Raw genomic sequence first — 21,892 nt, 5'->3', positions numbered from 1 at the left:
AGCGGTGTTTTGCTCTCGAGTGTCTGGAACTGAAATCGGACACTCGACTAGGCAAACACCGCTGAGACCTCCAGACTTCCAGGATTTCGTGGGGAAACTACCGAACGGCCCGCCGTTCGGTAGAAAGAAACTCACGAACTAGGGGATTCATGCGAATCCCCCTTAGTCTCTATAACCCAAGTAATTCGCCTGTTTCATTCACTTGTTTGTGACCGACCGCAGGGCCAAAATGCATGGAACTGTTTCGGATACTTTACCCATGCGGTCGGTCAAATCTTTGGAACCTCATATCTCCCGAACCATTCATCCGAATGACCTGATTCTTGAATATGTTGTCCCCCTGAATAAGGGCTATCAGGGGATACCTGTTTTGGAGGTGTAGCATATGTATTTGGGGTACATCCAGGAATTGGGGAAAAGGGTGTACGGTATAATTATGTTAAGTGCTAATCTAAGGGGAGGAAATGTGTGGGAGGTACATCCATGTGATTGGTTAAATTCACAATAAATCCTCTGCCACACAGCGAGCCCTGTATTACACAATAAATCCTCGGTCACACAGCGCGCCCTGTATTACACAATAAATCCTCGGTCACACAGCACGCCCTGTATTACACAATAAATCCTGTCACACAGCGCGCCCTGTATTACACAATAAATCCTGTCACACAGCGCGCCCTGTATTACACAATAAATCCTGTCACACATCGAGCCCTGTATTACACAATAAATCCTCGGTCACACAGCGCGCCCTGTATTACACAATAAATCCTGTCACACAGCGCGCCCTGTATTACACAATAAATCCTCGGTCACACAGCGCGCCCTGTATTACACAATAAATCCTCGGTCACACAGCACGCCCTGTATTCCACAATAAATCCTCGGTCACACAGCACGCCGGGTATTACACAATAAATCCTTGGTCACACAGCGCGCCCTGTATTACACAATAAATCCTGTCACACAGCGCGCGCCCTGTATTACACAATAAATCCTGTCACACAGCGCGCCCTGTATTACACAATAAATCCTGTCACACATCGAGCCCTGTATTACACAATAAATCCTCGGTCACACAGCACGCCGTGTATTACACAATAAATCCTCGGTCACACAGCACGCCGGGTATTACACAATAAATCCTTGGTCACACAGCGCGCCCTGTATTACACAATAAATCCTGTCACACAGCGCGCCCTGTATTACACAATAAATCCTGTCACACAGCGCGCCCTGTATTACACAATAAATCCTGTCACACAGCGCGCCCTGTATTACACAATAAATCCTGTCACACAGCGCGCCCTGTATTACACAATAAATCCTCGGTCACACAGCACGCCCTGTACTACACAATAAATCCTGTCACACAGCGTGCCCTGTATTACACAATAAATCCTCGGTCACACAGCGCGCCCTGTATTACACAATAAATCCTCGGTCACACAGCGCGCCCTGTATTACACAATAAATCCTGTCACACAGCGCGCCCTGTATTACACAATAAATTCTGTCACACAGCGTGCCCTGTATTACACAATAAATTCTGTCACACAGCGCGCCCTGTATTACACAATAAATCCTGTCACACAGCGCGCCCTGTATTACACAATAAATCCTGTCACACAGCGTGCCCTGTATTACACAATAAATCCTCGGTCACACAGCGCGCCCTGTATTACACAATAACTCCTCGGTCACACAGCGCGCCCTGTATTACACAATAAATCCTCGGTCACACAGCGCGCCCTGTATTACACAATAAATCCTCGGTCACACAGCGCGCCCTGTATTACACAATAAATCCTCGGTCACACAGCGCGCCCTGTATTACACAATAAATCCTCTGCCACACAGCGAGCCCTGTATTACACAATAAATCCTCGGTCACACAGCGCGCCCTGTATTACACAATAAATCCTCGGTCACACAGCGCGCCCTGTATTACACAATAAATCCTCGGTCACACAGCGCGCCCTGTATTACACAATAAATCCTCGGTCACACAGCGCGCCCTGTATTACACAATAAATCCTCGGTCACACAGCGCGCCCTGTATTACACAATAAATCCTCGGTCACACAGCGCGCCCTGTATTACACAATAAATCCTTGGTCACATGTCCTTACCTTAAATGCCTCTTTAATGTCCATTTCCTGGCTATCATTGCACTGCCATGGCTTTTTAGCTTCTCGGGTTCCATCTCTTCGTAAACTCTCCCCAAAAACATCCACATAGAAAAACACATAATCGCCATTGGTCAGCTTCTCCTTGTGGGCTTGCAACATAATTTTGTGAAACATTTCCAATGGCCCACAAATGTATATAACTGGAAAACACAGAGGGGAGATTAGAGAGAACAAATTAGAGCGATGTGAGAAGAATTAGGTCATGGAAGTCAGTCTGAGAGTTTTTTCCCTGAAGGGAAATAGTAAAAAAAAACCATGGGTTTTGATAGATTAAAAAATACCTTTAACCCAAAGGCAACTTAATAAAAACCCACAAGATGCCCCCATTAGCCATTGAATTCACCTCCTGATTGCTTGGCGTGTACTCAATATCAATCTGAGCTGTGAGCTCTTTAAAGATACAATAGCCACATATAGACATAATGTATAGCGCTACAGAATTTTATAACATGACAGGAGGCTTCGTATTTGCTTTAGTCTATCTTTACTAGAACTCCACAGCAGCAGATTAACACAGAGAAAAACAACCAATCAGAATAAAGTTAGGTACTAGAAAACTCCCCTCCCCCATACATAACTTCCTCTTTCTTTGCTGCTCCACATCAGTACAGGTCAGAGTACCACTGTATCCTGCTTCTAGTGGGGGGCTTTGGGATCTTATTGCTTATATATTCAGTATTTTGTATTGTCCTGGTGGGATGTTATTGTTTGCCTATAACTTTATACTTTCTCTAATTGCTTCCCTATGGATTGGTTTTGGGGGTTGATCCTTGGGATCCTTTCTGTCTCCCCTATACCCTTGGGTTTTTCCCCCTATACATATATATATATATATATATATATATATATATATATATATATATATATATATATATATATATATATATATAATCTCCTCCCCTGACATTTCGTAGTATTGTATGTTCCTGGATGACATCTTTCAATATTAGTTAATCTCCGGTTCCCCTCCAGGCTGGAGCTATGCTCCGTACGTTTTTGGTATATGCCCCTCATTCTTTCCCGGGCGGTGTATCTGCCTCCTCCGACCCCCGAGCTCCGGGACCGCGGAGTTCATCTTCCGATCACGGTGGGTACTCGCGAGTGAGCATAGTACCCGGAGGCCGGATCTTTTCTACCCGCAGACCGCGTGTGTCCGACCAGGTGGGGGAGGGCGCGCCCGCTCGCGGGGAAGGTCCGTTGTGAGGGTTTTTAAACTCATTGATATGTGTAGGCGGTCTGGGTGCCTTACTGCTGGAGAGATAGTCTAAGTGGAGCACCTATTCTATTGCAGAGGCTGACTTCTATCCCACCATTCCTCCCACTCTGGGTTTAACCAGGAGATAGAATATGGTTACATTCTTTATATATTTAATCCAGGCCACCATTCCTCCCACTCTGGGTTTAACTAGGAGGTAGACTATGGTTACATTTTTTATATATTTAATCCAGGCCACCATTCCTCCCACTCTGGGTTTAACTAGGAGATAGACTAGGGTTACATTCTTTATATATTTAATCCAGACCACTGTGGCGAAACCAACTTCGCCACTGTGAACTGGAGAAGCCTGGTTGCCCGCCTGCTGCCTTTGGACTATGGACCAGACTTTATGGGAATGTGATACCCCAGATAGCTATACCATGGAGCCTATTCATATAATGAAAGACTTTAGCTCCATGGCAATTGTACTGTGTGAATAGGATCTGCGCGCTATTCGGTAGTTTTGTGCGCTTAGATCCCAGCTATCTGGGGATATGTGAAATGTCTGTGTGTTATGGATAAAAAGTAACTTTCTGTATTTTAAAGTGTTTTATGTCTTTCTGTAACCATGTGGTTAATGGAGTCTGTCTCTGTGCTGGGAGGTAATTGGATTACTTCTCCAGCACAGAGAAGGCCCTGTAAAACCGGTCTGAGCTGGAAAGCTAGGGGTTTTAAAAGATACTTTTAGTAACTTTTGAACCCCTGGTCTGATCCATGCCATTTTTTAATATGTTGTTCCCCTGAATGGATTGATTGTGTAATTTTGTGTGAATGTGATGTATGGTTTTGAAGTTATAAATATTGTGTAAAAAGTATATTTTAAACTGTATGAATAATGGGATTATGTGTCACACTAAGGGGAGGGGATGTGTGGGAGGTAACATCTATGTCATTGGTTATTGTATGCCTCCCCCTGGGTGTGGCCTGTAAGTGTACAATTGTAATAAAAGCCAGGCTGGATGTGCCAGTCCAGAGTTCCTGTTTAACCCTCAAAATGAAGTGTCGTCTCGTTCTTGGGGGGAATTGGATTGTAAGCTGACTGCCAGGAGTGTAAGCGGATTGTATGCTTTTCTTGTTCAGCTGTTCCAGTTCGGAGTGTTATCTTGTATCCAGTTCGGGAGTTTGGTGTTCTGCAGTAGCTGTGCCTGTCTCTCAAAAAGGGGATTATTGCCTAAACGGATTTTATCCTCTTGTAAGTGAAACGGTCCGTTACAACCACCATTCCTCCCACTCTGGGTTTAACCAGGAGATAGACTAGGGTTACATTCTTTTTTTTTTTTTTTTTTTTTTTTTTTTAAATTCTTTATTTTTGTTGTGCAAATATTAACAGTACAACCTACATTGCCACGACAGCATTAGTAAGCGTAGTTTAGGCATAGTGGTACATTTTGGCATAGTAGTACATTTGTATGATATTTTGGTTTCTGCACATTTTTATTAAAGGATTAAGGTGAACAAGATGTTATAACTCGTGTGCTGCAGGTCTCGACTATTGTGTAGCATGTAACGTCTCACGAAGATGAGGGGTAGTCGCCGTGAACTGCAGAGAGTTATGAGTAGTACGCCATTTAACCCGTTGAGGCTATAAGGGATGAAGTCCCTGGTCATAGGCCTCCATGTGTTCTGCCTGTATGTTTTTATATTGGCTTTTGGTTTTGTGGACTAAGTGATTAGTCCGTAGTCATGGGCGGTTTTTGTGTGTTGTCTGTAGATCGGCCTCGAGCTGTTTGTTGTTTGTGTTTGGTTTTGGTTGTGCGTGTTACTGACTTTTAAGCATGTGTTGCGGATCCGCTTTGTGTCTTCCTTTCATGTTCATGCTCGGTTATTTAGTTGGGGTGTCTAGTGCAGTGGGGTGTCTATTTGTAGATCCCCTGTCTCTTTGTGTCCCCCTGTGGGGGAGGTAAGGTGCGTTTCGGGGGTTGCTTCGGTCCCTTGTGCGTGGGTTATGCGTGCGTGGTTGTGGGTAGTCTGGTCGTGTCTGTTTGACCGTGTAAGAGGGCAGTCACGGTGCCTGTCTGTGTGGACCTATGGGGGTCTTTTGTGCCTCTTGCGGTGTCATATGTGGGGGCCATCTAACCTCGGGAGGTAGTAGTGAGAGGGGGGGGGGGCGTAGTCTCGTGTTCCATGTATTGCCGTTGGGTTGTGAGGGTGGGGGAGGTGTGACTGAGATATGTCTCGTCTCTTGTCTGGTATGTGTGTGTTGGGTGCGTGGGAGAGTCCATGTGCCGTTTAAGGAGCAAAGCCTAACTTGGCGCGGTAGTGCCAGTATGGGATAGGTTAATGTACATTGTGATGCACTTAAAAATAATACTGTCAAAACTTAAACATAATAAAACATAATAAAGCAGAGCGGGGGCCATCAGTTGGTGTAACTGTGGCTCAGAGTCCTGGTTTTTCTATCTGGCATGTTTCTTTGTGTTGGCCTGTTTTGTCAGGTTGGGGCCATTGTATGTTCATTGTCTCTCGGAGTAAAGGGTACTGATCCCGCTGGGTCCCAGGAATGTGAGCTCGATGGGATTGCTGCCTCCGAATTCAGCATGGGAATCCCCAGGTTGAGGAGGTATGAGGTAGCGTCTTGCAGCGTGCATAGTCTCTTAGTGGTCCCATCTTTAGTGATTAGTAGAGTGCGTGGTAGTGCCCACCGGTATTCAATGCCCATGGTGCGTAGGTGGTTGGTCACCGGGCCCAGCGATCTGTGCCATAAGAGTGTGGTGTGGGTGACATCTTGGTAGAAAGTGAGTTGGGCACCCTCGAAGTTTAGCGGGGTTTTACCCCTGACCGCTGTCATTATTTGAATTTTGTCAGCGGTTGAGTGGCAGCGGGCGATGACGTCTTGCGGTGCCCCCTGTGGTGCTTGCCTTGGCTTGGGTATACGAAATAAGCCTTCAAAGGTGATTTTCTTAGTTTGAGTGTGTGACATGATGGAGGCTGTGAGCCGTCTCATGTAGTGGGGGAGTTCCGTGGAGCCAATAGTTTCGGGTATGCCCCTTATCTTAATATTCGCCCGCCTGTGGCGGTCTTCTGCCTGGTCTGCCCTAGTAAGTAGCATGGCCTGGGAATTTTGCAGAAGTTGCAGGGCGCCTTTTAGGCTTTGAACTTCTTGCTTTAGTTCTATTATGTCTCCTTCTGAGGTCTGTGTGCGTGCTGCGACCGCAGTTATCTCCGTTTTCAGCAAGTCCAGATCCGCTGCACGCAGCTGCCGCATTTCATGCAGTAGGTCCGCTATGTCCTGCTTTGTCGCTGGGATCATATTGGGTTCTGTTGGCTGGGCTGTATGCGGTTGGGTTTGCAGGGGTGTTGGGGGGCCTCCCCTTGGGTCCTTCCCGAGCGTCTGGGCCTTCTGGCTGTTCCAGCACTGTCTGGGTGGTGGGTTGCCTTTGCGTTTCAGGCCCCTGTCCCGTCGCCCTGGGTGCTTCCCTAGGTTGGGCACTGTGGGAGCTACCCGGGTGATCTGGGCTCTGCCATGTGTGGAGCAATGCCTGGTTGTGTTCCGGAGGTAATGCCGCGGGTGCCGGCGGGGGATTGTTGGGCTTCTGGAACATGACCCCTATATCTCTGTCCCCAGTACCTTGCTGTCTCTGAGAGCGGCGTCCCATTGCCGGAGTATGATCCGATGAGTCCGGGTTACATTCTTTATATATTGAATCCAGGCCACCATTCCTCCCACTCTGGGTTTAACCAGGAGAAAGAAAATGGTTAAATATTTTATATATATTTAATCCAGGCCACCATTCCTCCCACTCTGGGTTTAACCAGGAGAAAGAAAATGGTTAAATATTTTATATATATTTAATCCAGGCCACCATTCCTCCCACTCTGGGTTTAACCAGGAGAAAGAAAATGGTTAAATATTTTATATATATTTAATCCAGGCCACCATTCCTCCCACTCTGGGTTTAACCAGGAGAAAGAAAATGGTTAAATATTTTATATATATTTAATCCAGGCCACCATTCCTCCCACTCTGGGTTTAACCAGGAGATAGTCTATGGTTACATTCTTTTTTTTTTTTGTAAATATGATTTTTATTGTCACAGAAACGGGTCAATGTGAGACTCGCAGGTCTCCAGTTGCATGCAAATCAATTGTTTAGGACACAACATGTGTCGGAGCATAAGAAAGTATAAGGCACAATATTTATCTTGCGTGGTTGGGCGCGCAGGCCCGCAACAACATCGGACTCGCAGGTCCTCAACCATAGTAAGTGGTCCTGTCTAAAGGACCGGGCATTAATGAAATCTTTCAGCTTCATTCATGGCAGAAATTGAGACAGACCCTAACCTGTAACATATATTCCGGGTCTTATGGACACTGTAAGATCCAGGGATAACATATGAGAATAGTCACTCTCTTGTAGCCTCACCCTGTCCCTGTCGGGTAACCGACCTACTTAAGCCTTTTGTACTAGGTTAGGGCTCCGCACCTTTCTGGTCGGTGCGTATCAACTGGGACGGGAGTGGGGGGGGGGGGGGATAGGGTCGGATAGGGAAGGAGGAATAGGGCTAGTGTGTCGTCTCTGTGTCAGTCGGTCTTGGGCTCGTAGGTGTTGGGTTCGTCAGCATCGTCTGGAATTCTGGTTTCGCTGTCGTCAGTATCCACTGCGTCCAGATGTCTAGGTATGTTTGTTGCTGCGGTCCAGCCGCGTACATAGTGAGTTCCTCTATGGCTCTGAGGTCTTCCGTTTGAGCAAACCATAAGGGTAAGGACGGGGTCTCCTTCGTCTTCCAGTACCTTGGGATCGTCTGCTTTGCTATGTTTATGATCCGGATCGTGAGTGATTTTTTATATTTGGATGTGGGGATGTTTGTGTGGTGGAGCAGCATGGCTGCCGGTTCAAATGGTGGGGGATTGTCTGAAAAGCGGGTTATAATAGCGTGAATTGTGTGCCAGAAGGGTTGTATCAGTTCGCAATCCCACCAGATATGTCTGAGTGTGCCTATCTCCTTTTCGCACCTCCAGCAGAGGCGAGACTCATTCGTGTTTATGTGATGTGCTGTGGCTGGTGTGCGATACCAGCGTGTGAGTAATTTATAGGCTGTCTCTTGGCTCTTGCTGAATATGGAGCAGTGGTGTATGATATTACACATCTTCTCCCATTCCAGGGCGCTAAAGGTTTGATTGAGGGATTCCTCCCATTTACCCATAAAGTTCGGTGTTTCAGTTGGTGTTTGTGACTGGAGAAGGGAGTACAGGTGCGATACCCCATGTGGTAAGGGGTCCGGGTCAGAGCATAGTCGTTCAAAGACCGTGAGATCTCTGCCGAGTGCCTGGCCCTGTGGGAGTAGCTTTACGAAATTACGTAGTTGTTCATATTTAAAACGTGTTAGGAAGGGTTGGGAAATCTCCCCACACAATTCTGTCAGGCTTTTCATTCCTCGTCTAGTGCAGATGTGTCGTAGGCGGGGCATGGGGTCGTTCACTAGTGCCCTGAAGGCCCTCGGGTCCAGGCCCGGCTGGAAGTCCGGGTTATGAACCAGGGGTAGCAGTGGGGATGGGTATGTGGAGAGGGCATGTCGTCCGACACTGCCTCGCCACACCGTCAGTGTCGCTTTTGTGTAAATCGAGTATCGTGTTTCCCTCCCTGACCCCCTTGCGGGGAGCCACGGAAGGAGGGCGGCTGGTATGCCCGCGTCATACTCCTCTGCTGTTTTCCAGAGCTTGCTAACCCCCGGTTTGGACCACTCTACCACACGTTGCAGGTGGCACGCTTTGTAATATAAGGCAAAGTCTGGTAGGGCGAGACCGCCTTTGTCTTTGGGTTGTGACAGTAATGTATGTTTCAGTCTGGGTCTTCTCCCATCCCAAACATAGGTCCCCAGTGCTCCCCGGAGTGTCGTGAAAAAGGAAGTTGGGATCACTATAGGTAATGCCTGAATAAGGTATAGCAGTCTCGGTAAGAAATTCATCTTTACTACTTGCACCCTACCTAGCCAGGATATGTGGGGATAGGCCCACTCCCTCATCTCCTTTCGAAACTGGGTCAGCAGAGGGGCGAAGTTGGCCGTGTATAGGTTCGTCGCGTTCACCGTCAGCCAGGTGCCTAGGTAACGTATCTTGTCTGAAGCCCATTGGAAGTTATGACTCCTACGCAGGTGGTCAGCTCTATGCGCGGGTACATTGATATTTAGATTTTGAAAAGTTAAGTTTCAAGCCCGAGAGGAGCCCAAATGCCCGGAACGCCTGCACTAGGTTGGGTAGGGAGACCTCTGGGTGGGTGATAAAAAATAACAGGTCGTCCGCATATGCGGCTATTTTATGATGTGTATCCCCTGTATATAGGCCGGTGATGTCGGCGTGGCATCTGATGGTGTTTAAGAATGGCTCCAGGGCCAACACAAATAGTAACGGGGAGAGGGGACAGCCCTGGCTTGTGCCATTGTGTATCGGAAAGGCCTCTGTTAGTACCCCATTGACCAACACGTGCGCGGTCGGCTTGGAGTAAAGGGCTCCAATCCATCCCCGGAGGTGTGGTCCCAGACCCATATGTGTCAGCGTCCGGAACATATATTCCCAGCTGACCCTGTCAAAGGCCTTCTCCGCGTCTGTGGAGAGTAGGAGAAGGCCCGAGTCCGTTCCAGATTGTAACGGACCGTTTCAGCATAAAAGGGAATAAAATCCGTTTAGGCGATAATCCCCTTTTTGAGAGACAGGCACAGCTACTGCAGAACACCAAACTCCTGAACTGGATACAAGATAACACTCCGAACTGGAACAGCTGAACAAGAAAAGCATACAATCCGCTTACACTCCTGGCAGTCAGCTTACAATCCAATTCCCCCCAAGAACGAGACGACACTTCATTTTGAGGGTTAAACAGGAACTCTGGACTGGCTCATCCAGCCCGGCTTTTATTTCCATCTCACACATACAGGCCACACCCAGGGGGAGGCATAAAATAACCAATGACATAGATGTTACTTCCCACACATCCCCTCCCCTTAGTGTGACACATAATCCCATTATGCATACAGTGTAAAATATACTTTTACACAACTTTCATAACTTTAAAACCATACATCACATTCACATAAAAATACATATCCACAATCAATCCATTCAGGGGAACAACATATTAAAAAATGGCATGAATCCGACCAGGGGTTCAAAAGTTACTAAAAGTATCTTTTGTCCCTCCTGGCTGGCAGAAAAACATCCCCACAATGCACCCTGGTTTCCTCCCTTCTGCCCTGGAGTTAATTGGAGAAGTAATCCAATTATCCAGGACTAGAGGCAGACTCCATTAACCACATGGTTGCAAAACGACATAAAACACTTTAAAATACATAAAGTCACATTTACACATAACACACAGACATTTCACATATCCCAAAAAGTCCCAATAGGTCCACGGATGGCCCTTAAAGGCCCAGTAGCAGTAATATAAACTATTACATGCCCAAATATAGTTTTTACAGTGCAATATGTCCAGGGGCCATAGTCACAGGGCAGAAGGCTAGCAACCAGGCTTCTCCAGTTCACAGTGGCGAAGTTGGTTTCGCCACACAGATTTCCTGTGCATAAGCGTGAGGGCCCTAATGGTGTTATCCCGGGCTTCCCGGCCCAGCACGAACCCCACCTGGTCCGCGTGAACCAGACTGGGCACATGTGTTTGGAGTCTGGTCACCAGGACCTTTGCGAGAAGTTTGAGATCTGTGTTGATAAGGGAGATAGGCCGGTGGCTCCCACATTGCTCCCGGTCCTTTCCCTCCTTAGGGATGATGGTGATGTGTGCAGTGAGTGCTTGCTCGGGAAGGTCGTGTCCCTCTCTGATGGCATTAAACATGTCTACTAACGGGGGTATAGTATGTCTGCGAATCTCTTGTAGTATTTTAGGGGCAGTCCATCGGGGCCTGGGCTCCTCCCGGGCTTAGAGCTTTTGATCGCAAGCGCCAGTTCCTCAGGGGTAATGGGTTCGTCCAGCTGGTCCGTTATGTCTGTTGGCAGGGAGGGGATTATATGGGCCGAAAGGTATTCGTCTATAGAGTCACGGAGTCTGCGGGAGTGTGAGTCTGTGTGTGGCCGCGGCATCGCGTAAAGTTCCGTGTAATATGCCCTAATCTCTTGAATCTTAGTGGGGTGCCTGTGAAGGGTTCCTCCCTTGTCCCGGATGCGGTCAATGTAAGTGTCTTGTCTCTTTTTATTGAGCATGCGCGCTAACAGTTTCCCACTCTTGTTGCCATTTACGTGGAAGAAAGCCCTGTTGCGCAATGCAGCCCTGTGGTGTTGGGAGTGTAGGAGTGTAGTCAGCTCTCTCCGTAGATTTAGCAGTGTCGCCTGGTGCGTGGGGAGTTGTAGACGTTTATTGAGTGTATCAAGGTGTTGTATGTCTGCTAGTAGTGAGGCCATGCAAGCCTCCCTCTGTCTCTTGAGGAGTGTGCCCTTTTGTATGAAATGTCCCCTAACAACGCTTTTGTGTGCTTCCCATCGTATGGTGGGGGACGTTTGAGTACCATTGTGTGTGAAGTATTCTTGCAGTGTAGTTTCTATGTCGGCCGTTAGTTCTGGCTTGGCCAGTAGGGCCTCATTTAACCTCCATTTGGAGATCGTGGGTCTGAATAGCGGGACTTCAGGGTGACCGACACCGGTGCATGGTCTGACCATGTTGCAGTGCCCTGGTCAGCCCGAAGTGCCAGTGGTAGGTGGTATTGTGGCATAAAGAGGTAGTCAATGCGGGTGTAGGAATTATGTGGATGTGAGTAAGTGATGAGTATGTGATGTAAGTATAATCCCTTTCATCGGGGTGTAGGGCCCTCCAGCAGTCCACGAGCCTTTTCCTTGCCAAAAGGGCCCTGATCGCTGTGAGATGTTGGGTGGGGACATGAGAGCGACCCAGGGAAGAGTCCCATTTGGAATCCAGAGCCACGTTAAGGTCTCCCCCCAGTACCAGTACTCCCTCTGTGAAACTCTTAAGGGTGCGGAGTGTCCGGGCCAGGAAACGATATTGTCTACAGTTTGGGGCGTAGACGTTAGCAAAAGTGTACATTGAGCCTGCTATCTCCCCCTTTATGAAAGTGTATCGTCCCTCTGGGTCGGTCATCACTCCCCTTTCTTTAAACGGAATGCGTTTGTGGAGCAGTATTGCTGTCCCCCTGGATTTCCCACCCTGGAAGTCACTGTAGTATCCGATGGGATAGTGCTGATTGGTCAGTGTGGGTCGTGATCCCTTTCTGAAGTGTGTCTCCTGTAGAAACACTATGGACGCCTTATGGGAGAGGAAATCCCTCAAGGCTCCCGATCTTTTCTCGGGTTTGTTTAAGCCTCTAGCATTGAGGGAAAGAACCGTTATGGGGGCTGGGGCAGTGGACATGGTCGAAACCTGTCAGTCGGGTATATGTGGGCAGTCTTGTCCGTCCGGCGGTCAAGTGCTAGGATGGGGTAAGGGGGGTTCGGGTGTCAGGGTACCTGAAGTCTCTACCTCCGAGAGAGGTAGAGACTTAGACGTCCATCCGTCCGGACGGGCTGTTTCCTCTGTTCCTCGCGGTCCATCCGGTCACGTAAACGCCGGCCGCGAGGGATTCACTTTCATTTTCTAGCATGACGTCCGGAAACCGACGTCATGACGCCAACCCGGAACGACCTGTCACTCAATCCTTCAGAGACTAATCAGGACTCGTCGGAGGCGTGACTACCCTTCCGAGCCAGGGTATTTAAACTTGCTTCTCCCATTTGCTCATTGCCCTGTCGTGGTTCTAGTCTGCCTAGTCACACAGTGCTCTTGTATTTCTGTTATCCCTTTGGTTCTGACCCGGCTTGTTTGACTTACTCTGTTTATCTCTGTTACCCTTGACCCGGCTTGTTCCTCGCTTACCTGTCTTCTCGTTCCCTCGACCTCGGCTTGTCTTTGACTATTCTCTATATTCTCCGTACGTTAGTCCGGCCATTCTAAGGTCCGGTATACGTATCCTGTACCTGTTTGTACTCTGCGTGTTGGATCCCTGTCCCGATCCTGACAGCGGGAAAGTATAGGGTAGTTGGGGTGGAAAGGGTCAGGGGTAGAATGTATACAGTCGCTGTGATCAGCGGCGTTGGAAAAGAGCGTCGGGGGGCTGGGGCCCCTCCGGCCGTTAACGGGCAGAGGGGAACCGCTCACCTGATGTTTGTCGCTCACTCCAGTAGGGCAGTCGAAGGAGTCCCGGAATTCCCAAGTGGGCAGGGCCCAGGGGACCAAGTGCGCTCGCAAATCGGTCGTCGCTGACCACTATGGCCTCTCGGGGCTCCACCCAGTCAGGATCTTCCGTCTCCCCGGCTTACGGCACTATCTATCAAGGAATGAAACATATTTGTCAACCTCACCTTAGAAGAACATTAGTAACTTTAACATGGATATCAGCCATAGGAAATAAAACAATTCAACATGGATCCCACTTGTACCTCCACCGTGTAGGTCACCTAGTGGCCTGTCACGGGACCCTCGTCTCCGTTCCCTCCCATCCTCTTGTCCCCCTAAGTTTTCCCCCTCTCTCTTCTTTCCCCCATCCCGGCGGGTGAAACCCGGCCTTGGTGGCGTGCTCCTGGGAGCTAGTATTGTGGGGTCTAACCATCGGACGGATGGGGCACACTACAACCCTCATTCTTCTCTTGAGCATAAGGCCCATCATGCGACTCTCACCCTCGATAATGAAGCAGATTAATATTATCCCCCCCCCCCCCCGGGCCAGCCCCTCCAAACTCTTAAGTGTTCCCTTGTTTGTCCTCCCTCCCCCCCTATCTGGAGCTGCAGCTCTAGCAATACTTGCTGTGTCAAAGGGCACATCAGCGTCCATATAGTAGTGGGGCATCAGGGGCACCCCGATGTAAAGTCCAAAGTTCACATCATGCCTATGGTATCAGGGTAACGGTTCCGAGGCCAAGTCGTCGAGCAGGCATGGCTGTTTTCAGTTGGGCATCCCCACTGGTCTAGTCGTCTGTGAGCGAGGTGGTCTCAGTCTCTGGGGACGGGGGCCCATGCCTTGCGGTCTGGGGGCGAAGGTGTAAAAGTTCAGCGGGTTCGGCCAGGGTAGTGTCTCCGGTGGCAGGTGTAGCTCTTTCTGGAGAGCCTGGGTATCTTCTTCCCCTAGGACCATGAAGGGGCCGTTGGGAGTCGCAACCTGCAGTCCTGTGGGAAAACACCAGCGGTACCTCAGCTGGGCGGTTTGCAGTTGTCTAGTTAGGGGCTTCATCGCTCTTCTGTATGCCAGGGTTGCTGGGGATAGATCGGGGAATAGGTGGATCTCCGAACCTTCCAGTAAAATTTTATCTGCATTTCTGGCTTTGCGGAGGATCTCCTCTTTCAGGGGGAAGCTCTCCAGACAGCAGATGATGTCACGGGATGGGCCTTCAGGGGGTCCCTGGGGCCTAAGTGCGCGATGTGCTCGTACAAAGCCTACAGGCGTCTGAAGCGGGCGGGCCAGCAGTCTGTTAAATAGATCTGACAAGGTGGCTTGAATAGGGGTGTAACGGACCGTTTCAGCATAAAAGGGAATAAAATCCGTTTAGGCGATAATCCCCTTTTTGAGAGACAGGCACAGCTACTGCAGAACACCAAACTCCTGAACTGGATACAAGATAACACTCCGAACTGGAACAGCTGAACAAGAAAAGCATACAATCCGCTTACACTCCTGGCAGTCAGCTTACAATCCAATTCCCCCCAAGAACGAGACGACACTTCATTTTGAGGGTTAAACAGGAACTGAGGACTGGCTCATCCAGCCTGGCTTTTATTTCCAACTCACACATACAGGCCACACCCAGGGGGAGGCATAAAAGAACCAATGACATAGATGTTACATCCCCTCCCCTTAGTGTGACACATAATCCCATTATGCATACAGTTTAAAATATACTTTTACACAACTTTCATAACTTTAAAACCATACATCATATTCACATAAAAATACATATCCACAATCAATCCATTCAGGGGAACAACATATTAATAAACGGCATGGATCAGACCTGGGGTTCCAAAGTTAGTAAAGTATCTTTTAAAACCCCTAGCTTTCCAGCTTCCTTCTCTGTGCTGGAGAAGTAATCCAATTACCTCCCAGCACAGAGACAGACTCCATTAACCACATGGTTACAGAAAGACATAAAAACACTTTAAAATACAGAAAGTTACTTTTTATCCATAACACACAGACATTTCACATATCCCCAGATAGCTGGGATCTGAGCGCACAAAACTATCGAATAGCGCGCAGATCCTATTCACACAGTACAATTGCCATGGAGCTAAAGTCTTTCATTATATGAATAGGCTCCATGGTATAGCTATCTGGGGTATCACATTCCCATAAAGTCTGGTCCATAGTCCAAAGGCAGCAGGCGGGCAACCAGGCTTCTCCAGTTCACAGTGGCGAAGTTGGTTTCGCCACAAGGGGTATTCTTGTCTAGCCCCTCAGGCACCCCCCTGATGCGGATATTCTGTCTCCTACCCCTGTTATCCAGGTCCTCAATATGTAATGCCATTTGCTGTAGTACCTTCGTATGGGATTGCAGCATGTCAGTGTTTGCTGCCTGTGATACAGACATGTGGTCACTGTCTGCCTCAAGCTGGGCCACTTTCTGGCTGAGGCCTTGTATCTCCTCTCGCAGTGCGTGGAGCTCTGTAGTGATAGAGGTGTGGAGTTCGGCATTTGCCTGCTTCAGGTCTGCTTTTGTGGGTAGTTGTTGCAGTATGGACATCAGCTCAGGGGTGGAGGATTGGGAGTTCGTTGGCGTGTGTTCTCCCTGTGGGGACCGCGGGCGGGAAAAGCCCGAGGCCGTGGAGTCAGTTGAGGCCTGTTGGTCCGGATCCACCTGTGCCACGAGGTACTGCTTCATGGAGGGGTTCGGAGTACTTTTCGGGGTGTCCGCGGGTCTTTGGGCACTTGATGTGCGGTGAGTTTTCCCCATTATGAGCGTTTGGCTGTGTGCGTTCGGTGAGGTTAAGTGCAAGGCCGGCGGGGAGCTCACGGTTTAGGCAGCCATGTTCGCGGACCTCCAAGCCACGCCCCCCTATGGTTACATTCTTTATATATTTAATCCAGGCCACCATTCCTCCCACTCTGGGTTTAACTAGTAGATAGTCTATGGTTACATTATTTATATATTTAATCCAGACCACCATTCCTCCCACTCTGGGTTTAACCAGGAGATATACTATGGTTACATATTTTATATATTTAATCCAGACCACCATTCCTCCCACTCTGGGTTTAACTAGGAGATGGACTATGGTTACATTCTTTATATATTTAATCCAGGCCACCATTCCTCCCACTCTGGGTTTAACCAGGCGATAAACTAGGGTTACATTCTTTATATATTGAATCCAGGCCACCATTCCTCCCACTCTGGGTTTAACCAGGAGATGGACTAGGGTTACATTCTTTATAAATTTAACTGTGTGGGAGAGCAGTCTGTAGGCAGGGCACCCTGTAGTGCTCTGATTTTTCCTACAGCTTGGATTCTACTGTATTTGCAGGCAGGCATAAAGGGTCTACCTGTTACAGGTTATAGTACTATAATCACATGATTACTCGGCAAGAAGGTCATATATATATATATTGGACTTATTTAACCCCAAATTCCCAGGGTTTTAATTACACATATATGGGTCTCACACATTGCTACCTTGCTGCCGTCCTAATCGGCGCACGTTATTGGCCTGCTATGTCTGTGCCCCTCTGATTGGCCTGCTTTGTCTGTGTCCTGTGGATGGGCCAACACTTGTCTGTGCCCAAGCTTCGTTTGGCCGCAGGTCTGGGGGAATATTACGGGGGATACTGTCCATACCCACTATTGATACCGAGATAGGTGGGTATCCAGGTAGGCACTGCTGTCACACTATCTGGAGTTATACCAGTCATCCCTGCCCCGAGGGTCATACTACGGTTAGGCGCCTAACCACTATAGACACCCCAACCCAAGACTATCTACAGGCAATAATTATGCAGCGGTGGCCGTCTCTGTTGGAATAGCGCTGTCACGAGTCCTCCCATTGGTGCCCAGTATAGGGACACAATGGGGACTCCGCACGCGCAAGTAGGGCCAGTCTCTGACTCACCTGAAGAGACCTAAGTATTATTGGAAGGGTGAAGGCCCTAAGGGGCAAGGCTCCTATGAAATTCCGTGGGCGGGCAGGCACTGCTTCACCAGCCCAACAGAGGCATGTTTCCAAGGAGGGTTCCATTATGTAAAGCATACAGGGACCAATACTCAGTCACCAACATGGGAACACAGGAATCCCTTGACCTTTAGCGCCTATCTTTTTACTGCATATTCCGTATTCTCTTTTTATATCTAGATAGTTATTACTACGTCAGACTCTGTTCTGGGCTATTCCTGTTGGGTATATCTGTTCTCTGCTTTCCTGTCCGTTGTTACCTTCCCTAATTTAAAAGAAGAAAAACTACCACAACAAGAGGACATAGTCTTAAATTAGAGGGACAAAGTGTAACGGAGTGCAATATTAAAATCCACGATCTCCGCTGGTATTAAGGGTAAATCCACAGTCAGCGCTGAAAAGTAAGGCAATATCCCAAATCCCCCAGTAACCGGACGAAACACAGTTCTGGGAGTCAACTGAGGTCTTTATTCACAGGCTTCCATATTTATACAATTCCCCATGCAAGGGGTTTCCAGACAGACTTAGCAGGTTTAATACAGTAGGGGACTACATGGGGGACTTAACATTCTGGACATTTCTCCCATCAGGCACTGCTGCACGAGAGGGATACTCCCACTGGAATACACCGTTAAGTGGATTATCCCTCCGTGCAGTAAAACCGACAATTCACATTAAAATCCATAACTTCCATATAATTCACTCTTTTTGCACGAATGGACAGTCGATAGATAGCTGGAGTCTGGGGTTATATTTCGTGAGAATACCGCTCAGATGCCAGCTAAAACTACCGAACGGCGCACGAAATAAACGTAACCATCGAGTTCGGTTTAAAACTACCGAACACCGATGGGAAACATAATGTGATACGGGCGGAACTCCCGACCGCTCTGGAAGTCCAGCGGTGTTCGTGTCGTCGAGTAGCCGTTTTCAGTTCCAGGCACTCGACGACCAAACACCGCTGAAGAGACAAAGGATCCAAGATAGCCGACCGCCGCGTGGTCGGTAGTCAAACGACGGCCACATAGGAAAGCCTTTAATTACCAATTGCAACATTGTTGCAATCGGTTAACGAGCGCCACACGTCCCTTAATGTGTGGTCTATCAGGGGGGCCAATATTCGTTTCGCGAACAGCCCGGATAGTCGCTGTTCGTGAAACAAAGTACTTGAATGCTAGTGGCTTACGGCTGCTAGCATACGAATTACAATGGCCACATAAGACACAGCAAAATACATACATAACATAGCATAAAATACAGACAACCTTTTGACATGTAAAGCCCAGTGTTCCAGAAGTGGCTAGGTTTGCCACAATGCTCCCCCAGAACCAAGCCGGCATACACAGTCTGAGTACTCACAGATCACTTTTCAAGTTCAGTTTGTCTAGATAACCCGTCGGCGTTACCGTTTTGCTTTCCTGGCCGGTAATGAATTGTAAAGTCAAACGGCTGCAGCGCCAAACTCCAGCGCAGCAGCCGGGCATTGTCTCCAGCCACACGGTTTAGCCACACCAACGGGTTGTGATCTGTGAGCAGCGAAAAAGTTTGTCCATACAAATACGGCTGCAACTTTTTGAGGGCCCACACCACGGCCAGGCATTCTTTCTCAATGGCGGCGTAGCTTACTTCACGTGGCAATAACTTTCGGCTCAAGTAAGCTACTGGGTGTTCCCCGCCATCCGCTCCAACTTGGCTCAGCACTGCCCCCAATCCAAACATCGAAGTGTCTGTGTGAACAAGAAATTTTTTAGTTGGATCAGGAGCAGCGAGTACTGGAGCATTAGTTAGAGCCGTTTTAAGTTGGTTAAATGCCTGATCACACTCTGGGGCCCAGGTAACCTGTCGAGGAAGGTTCTTACGTGTCAAGTCAGTCAAGGGTTTGGCTAGGGCACTATAATTGGGTACGCATTTTCTGTAGTACCCCGCCGTACCCAGAAACGCCAGTACTTGGGTCTTGGTCCTAGGGGTGGGCCACTTGGCAACAGCTTCAATTTTGGCCGGTTCGGGTTTCTGGTGCCCGCTCCCCACCCGGTGACCTAAATACTGCACCTCTGCCATCCCGATATGGCACTTACTAGGTTTTAGGGTCAGCCCTGCCTCCCCTATACGGTCAATAACTGCTCCTATATGGTGTAGGTGTTCTGCCCAGGTCTGGCTATATATGGCAATATCGTCCAGGTATGCGCATGCATATTCCTGGAACCCGTCCAGTAGCCGATCTACCATCCTTTGAAAGGTCGTCGGGGCGTTTTTCATCCCGAAAGGCATGACCCGAAATTGGTACAGGCCAAACGGGGTGACAAACGCCGACTTGGGGATGGCATCATCGGCTAACAGAATTTGCCAGTATCCCTTACATAAATCTATGGTAGTGAGATACTGACCCCTAGCCATTTTATCTAGCAACTCGTCTATCCGGGGCATCATTTAGCCCGACACAGAAGCGTGTCGTGCCGTCCTTCTTAGGTACCAGCACTACCAGCGATGCCCAGGGTCTGTCTTCAATCTCAGTTTTCATATGTGCCTTGACTGCTTCAGGGACACGATATGGGGTCTGCCGCATAGGTAGCTGTCCCGGGGTTTCAACTCGGTGAGTGGCTAGCAGAGTGTACCCAGGCAAATTGGAGAAGATAGCCCCTTTAGCTATAATCAACTCTTGTACCTGGGCACGCTCCTGAGGGCTTAGCCGTCCCCCCAGCTGAACTCCCTTGGAGGGCTCTATCTGTTCCTCTGGTTCTAATAGGTCAGGTAGTGGCAGATTCTCCTGATCCTCCGAGGCGGAGGCGCATATTGCCGCCACGTCCTCTATCCTCTCATGGTAGGGTTTGAGCATATTCACATGGAGCATGCGTCTCTTCCCTACCCCTGAGCAGGGGCCAATCACATAGGTGGTGTCACATCGCTGCTCTACCACCTGGTATGGGCCTTGCCAGATGGCCTGCAGCTTGTCTGTGCGGACAGGTTTCTAAATTAAAACTTTCTGTCCCACTTGAAAGCTGCGGTCTCTGGCTCCCCTATCGTACCAGCGCCGCTGGCGTTGTTGAGCCGCCTGGAGGTTGGTGCGTACAGCCTGGGTTAATGCCTCCAGTCGGTCCCTGAACTCCAGCATGTAAGATACAATGGGGTTACCATCTGGGCTACTCTCTCCTTCCCAATGTTCTCTAATAAGGTTTAATGGTCCTCGCACCCTTCTCCCAAATAGCAATTCGAAGGGGGAAAAACCTGTCGACTCTTGGGGTACCTCTCTATAGGCGAAAAGCAGATGGGGTAGGTAGCGCTCCCAGTCTTTATGAGTCTCTCGAAATGTACGGAGCATCTGCTTTAGGGTACTGTTAAACCTCTCACATAAACCATTGGACTGGGGGTGGTAGGCAGAGTTACCCTCCACAGTTGTTGGGTGACCTCTGCGGTGAACTGGGTGCCCCTATCAGATATTATCTCTTGGGGAAACCCCACCCAGGAAATATTTTTATTAATGCTTCGGCTACCGTCTCCACATGAATGTTGGAGAGGGCGACGGCCTCTGGGTACCGGGTGGAGTAGTCCACTACGGTTAAAATATATCTCTTCCCCGAGGGACTGGGCTTGGGCAGAGGTCCTACGATATCAACTGCTACCCTGCTAAAGGGTTCTTCAATAATGGGCAGAGGGCATAATTTAGCTTTGTGGCGGTCACCTCGTTTGCCCACTTGCTGGCAAACGTCACAGGAGGTACAATATTGCCATACATCTTTAGAGATCCCGGGCCAGAAAAAGGTTTAATCTGTATCGGGTGCGTGTCATTCACAGATGCCCAGACAGGGGAATGTCATGAGCTATCCTAAGCAGTTCCTGCCTATACTTTTGTGGTACTACCAACTGTTTGGTCGTCACTGTGACTGACCCTCCCACTCCCCTTTCTGCCATACGATATAGTAGCCGTTTTCAGTTCCAGGCACTCGACGACCAAACACCGCTGAGACAAAGGATCCAAGATGGTCGAGCGCAGCGTGGTCGGTAGTCGAACGACGGCCACCTAGAAAAGCCTTTAATTAACATTGTTGCAATTGGTTAATGAGCGCCACACGTCCCTTAATGTGTGGTCTATCAGGGGGGCCCATATTAGTTTCGCGAACAGCCCAGATAGTCGCTGTTCGTGAAACAAAGTACTTGAATGCTAGTGGCTTACGGCTGCTAGCATACGAATTACAATGGCCACATAAGACATAGCAGAATACATACATAACATAGCATAAAATACAGACAACCTTTTGACATGTAAAGTCCAGTGTTCCAGAAGTGGCTAGGTTTGCCACACAAAGGTTTAAAAATAATACCAGGAAGTATTACTTTACTGAAAGGGTAGTCGAAGCA

General features: G+C 48.7%; 1 protein-coding gene across 2 annotated transcripts in view; it reads right to left on the bottom strand.

The window, feature by feature from the left end:
* NPR2 (natriuretic peptide receptor 2) overlaps positions 1-21,892 on the bottom strand; it is a 266,856-nt gene that overhangs the window by 220,290 nt on the left and 24,674 nt on the right. For both annotated transcript variants that reach the window (XM_063453527.1, XM_063453528.1), the window contains exon 2: positions 2,133-2,332. In XM_063453527.1, the coding sequence (XP_063309597.1) occupies positions 2,133-2,332 (200 nt within the window). The remainder of the gene's footprint in view (positions 1-2,132; positions 2,333-21,892) is intronic.

Source organism: Pelobates fuscus, chromosome 5 (genome assembly GCF_036172605.1).
Source record: "Pelobates fuscus isolate aPelFus1 chromosome 5, aPelFus1.pri, whole genome shotgun sequence".
Taxonomy (NCBI): Eukaryota; Metazoa; Chordata; class Amphibia; order Anura; family Pelobatidae; genus Pelobates; species Pelobates fuscus.
The sequence above is the reverse complement of the archived record's forward strand: the minus strand, read 5'-3'. Positions and strand labels throughout refer to the sequence as shown.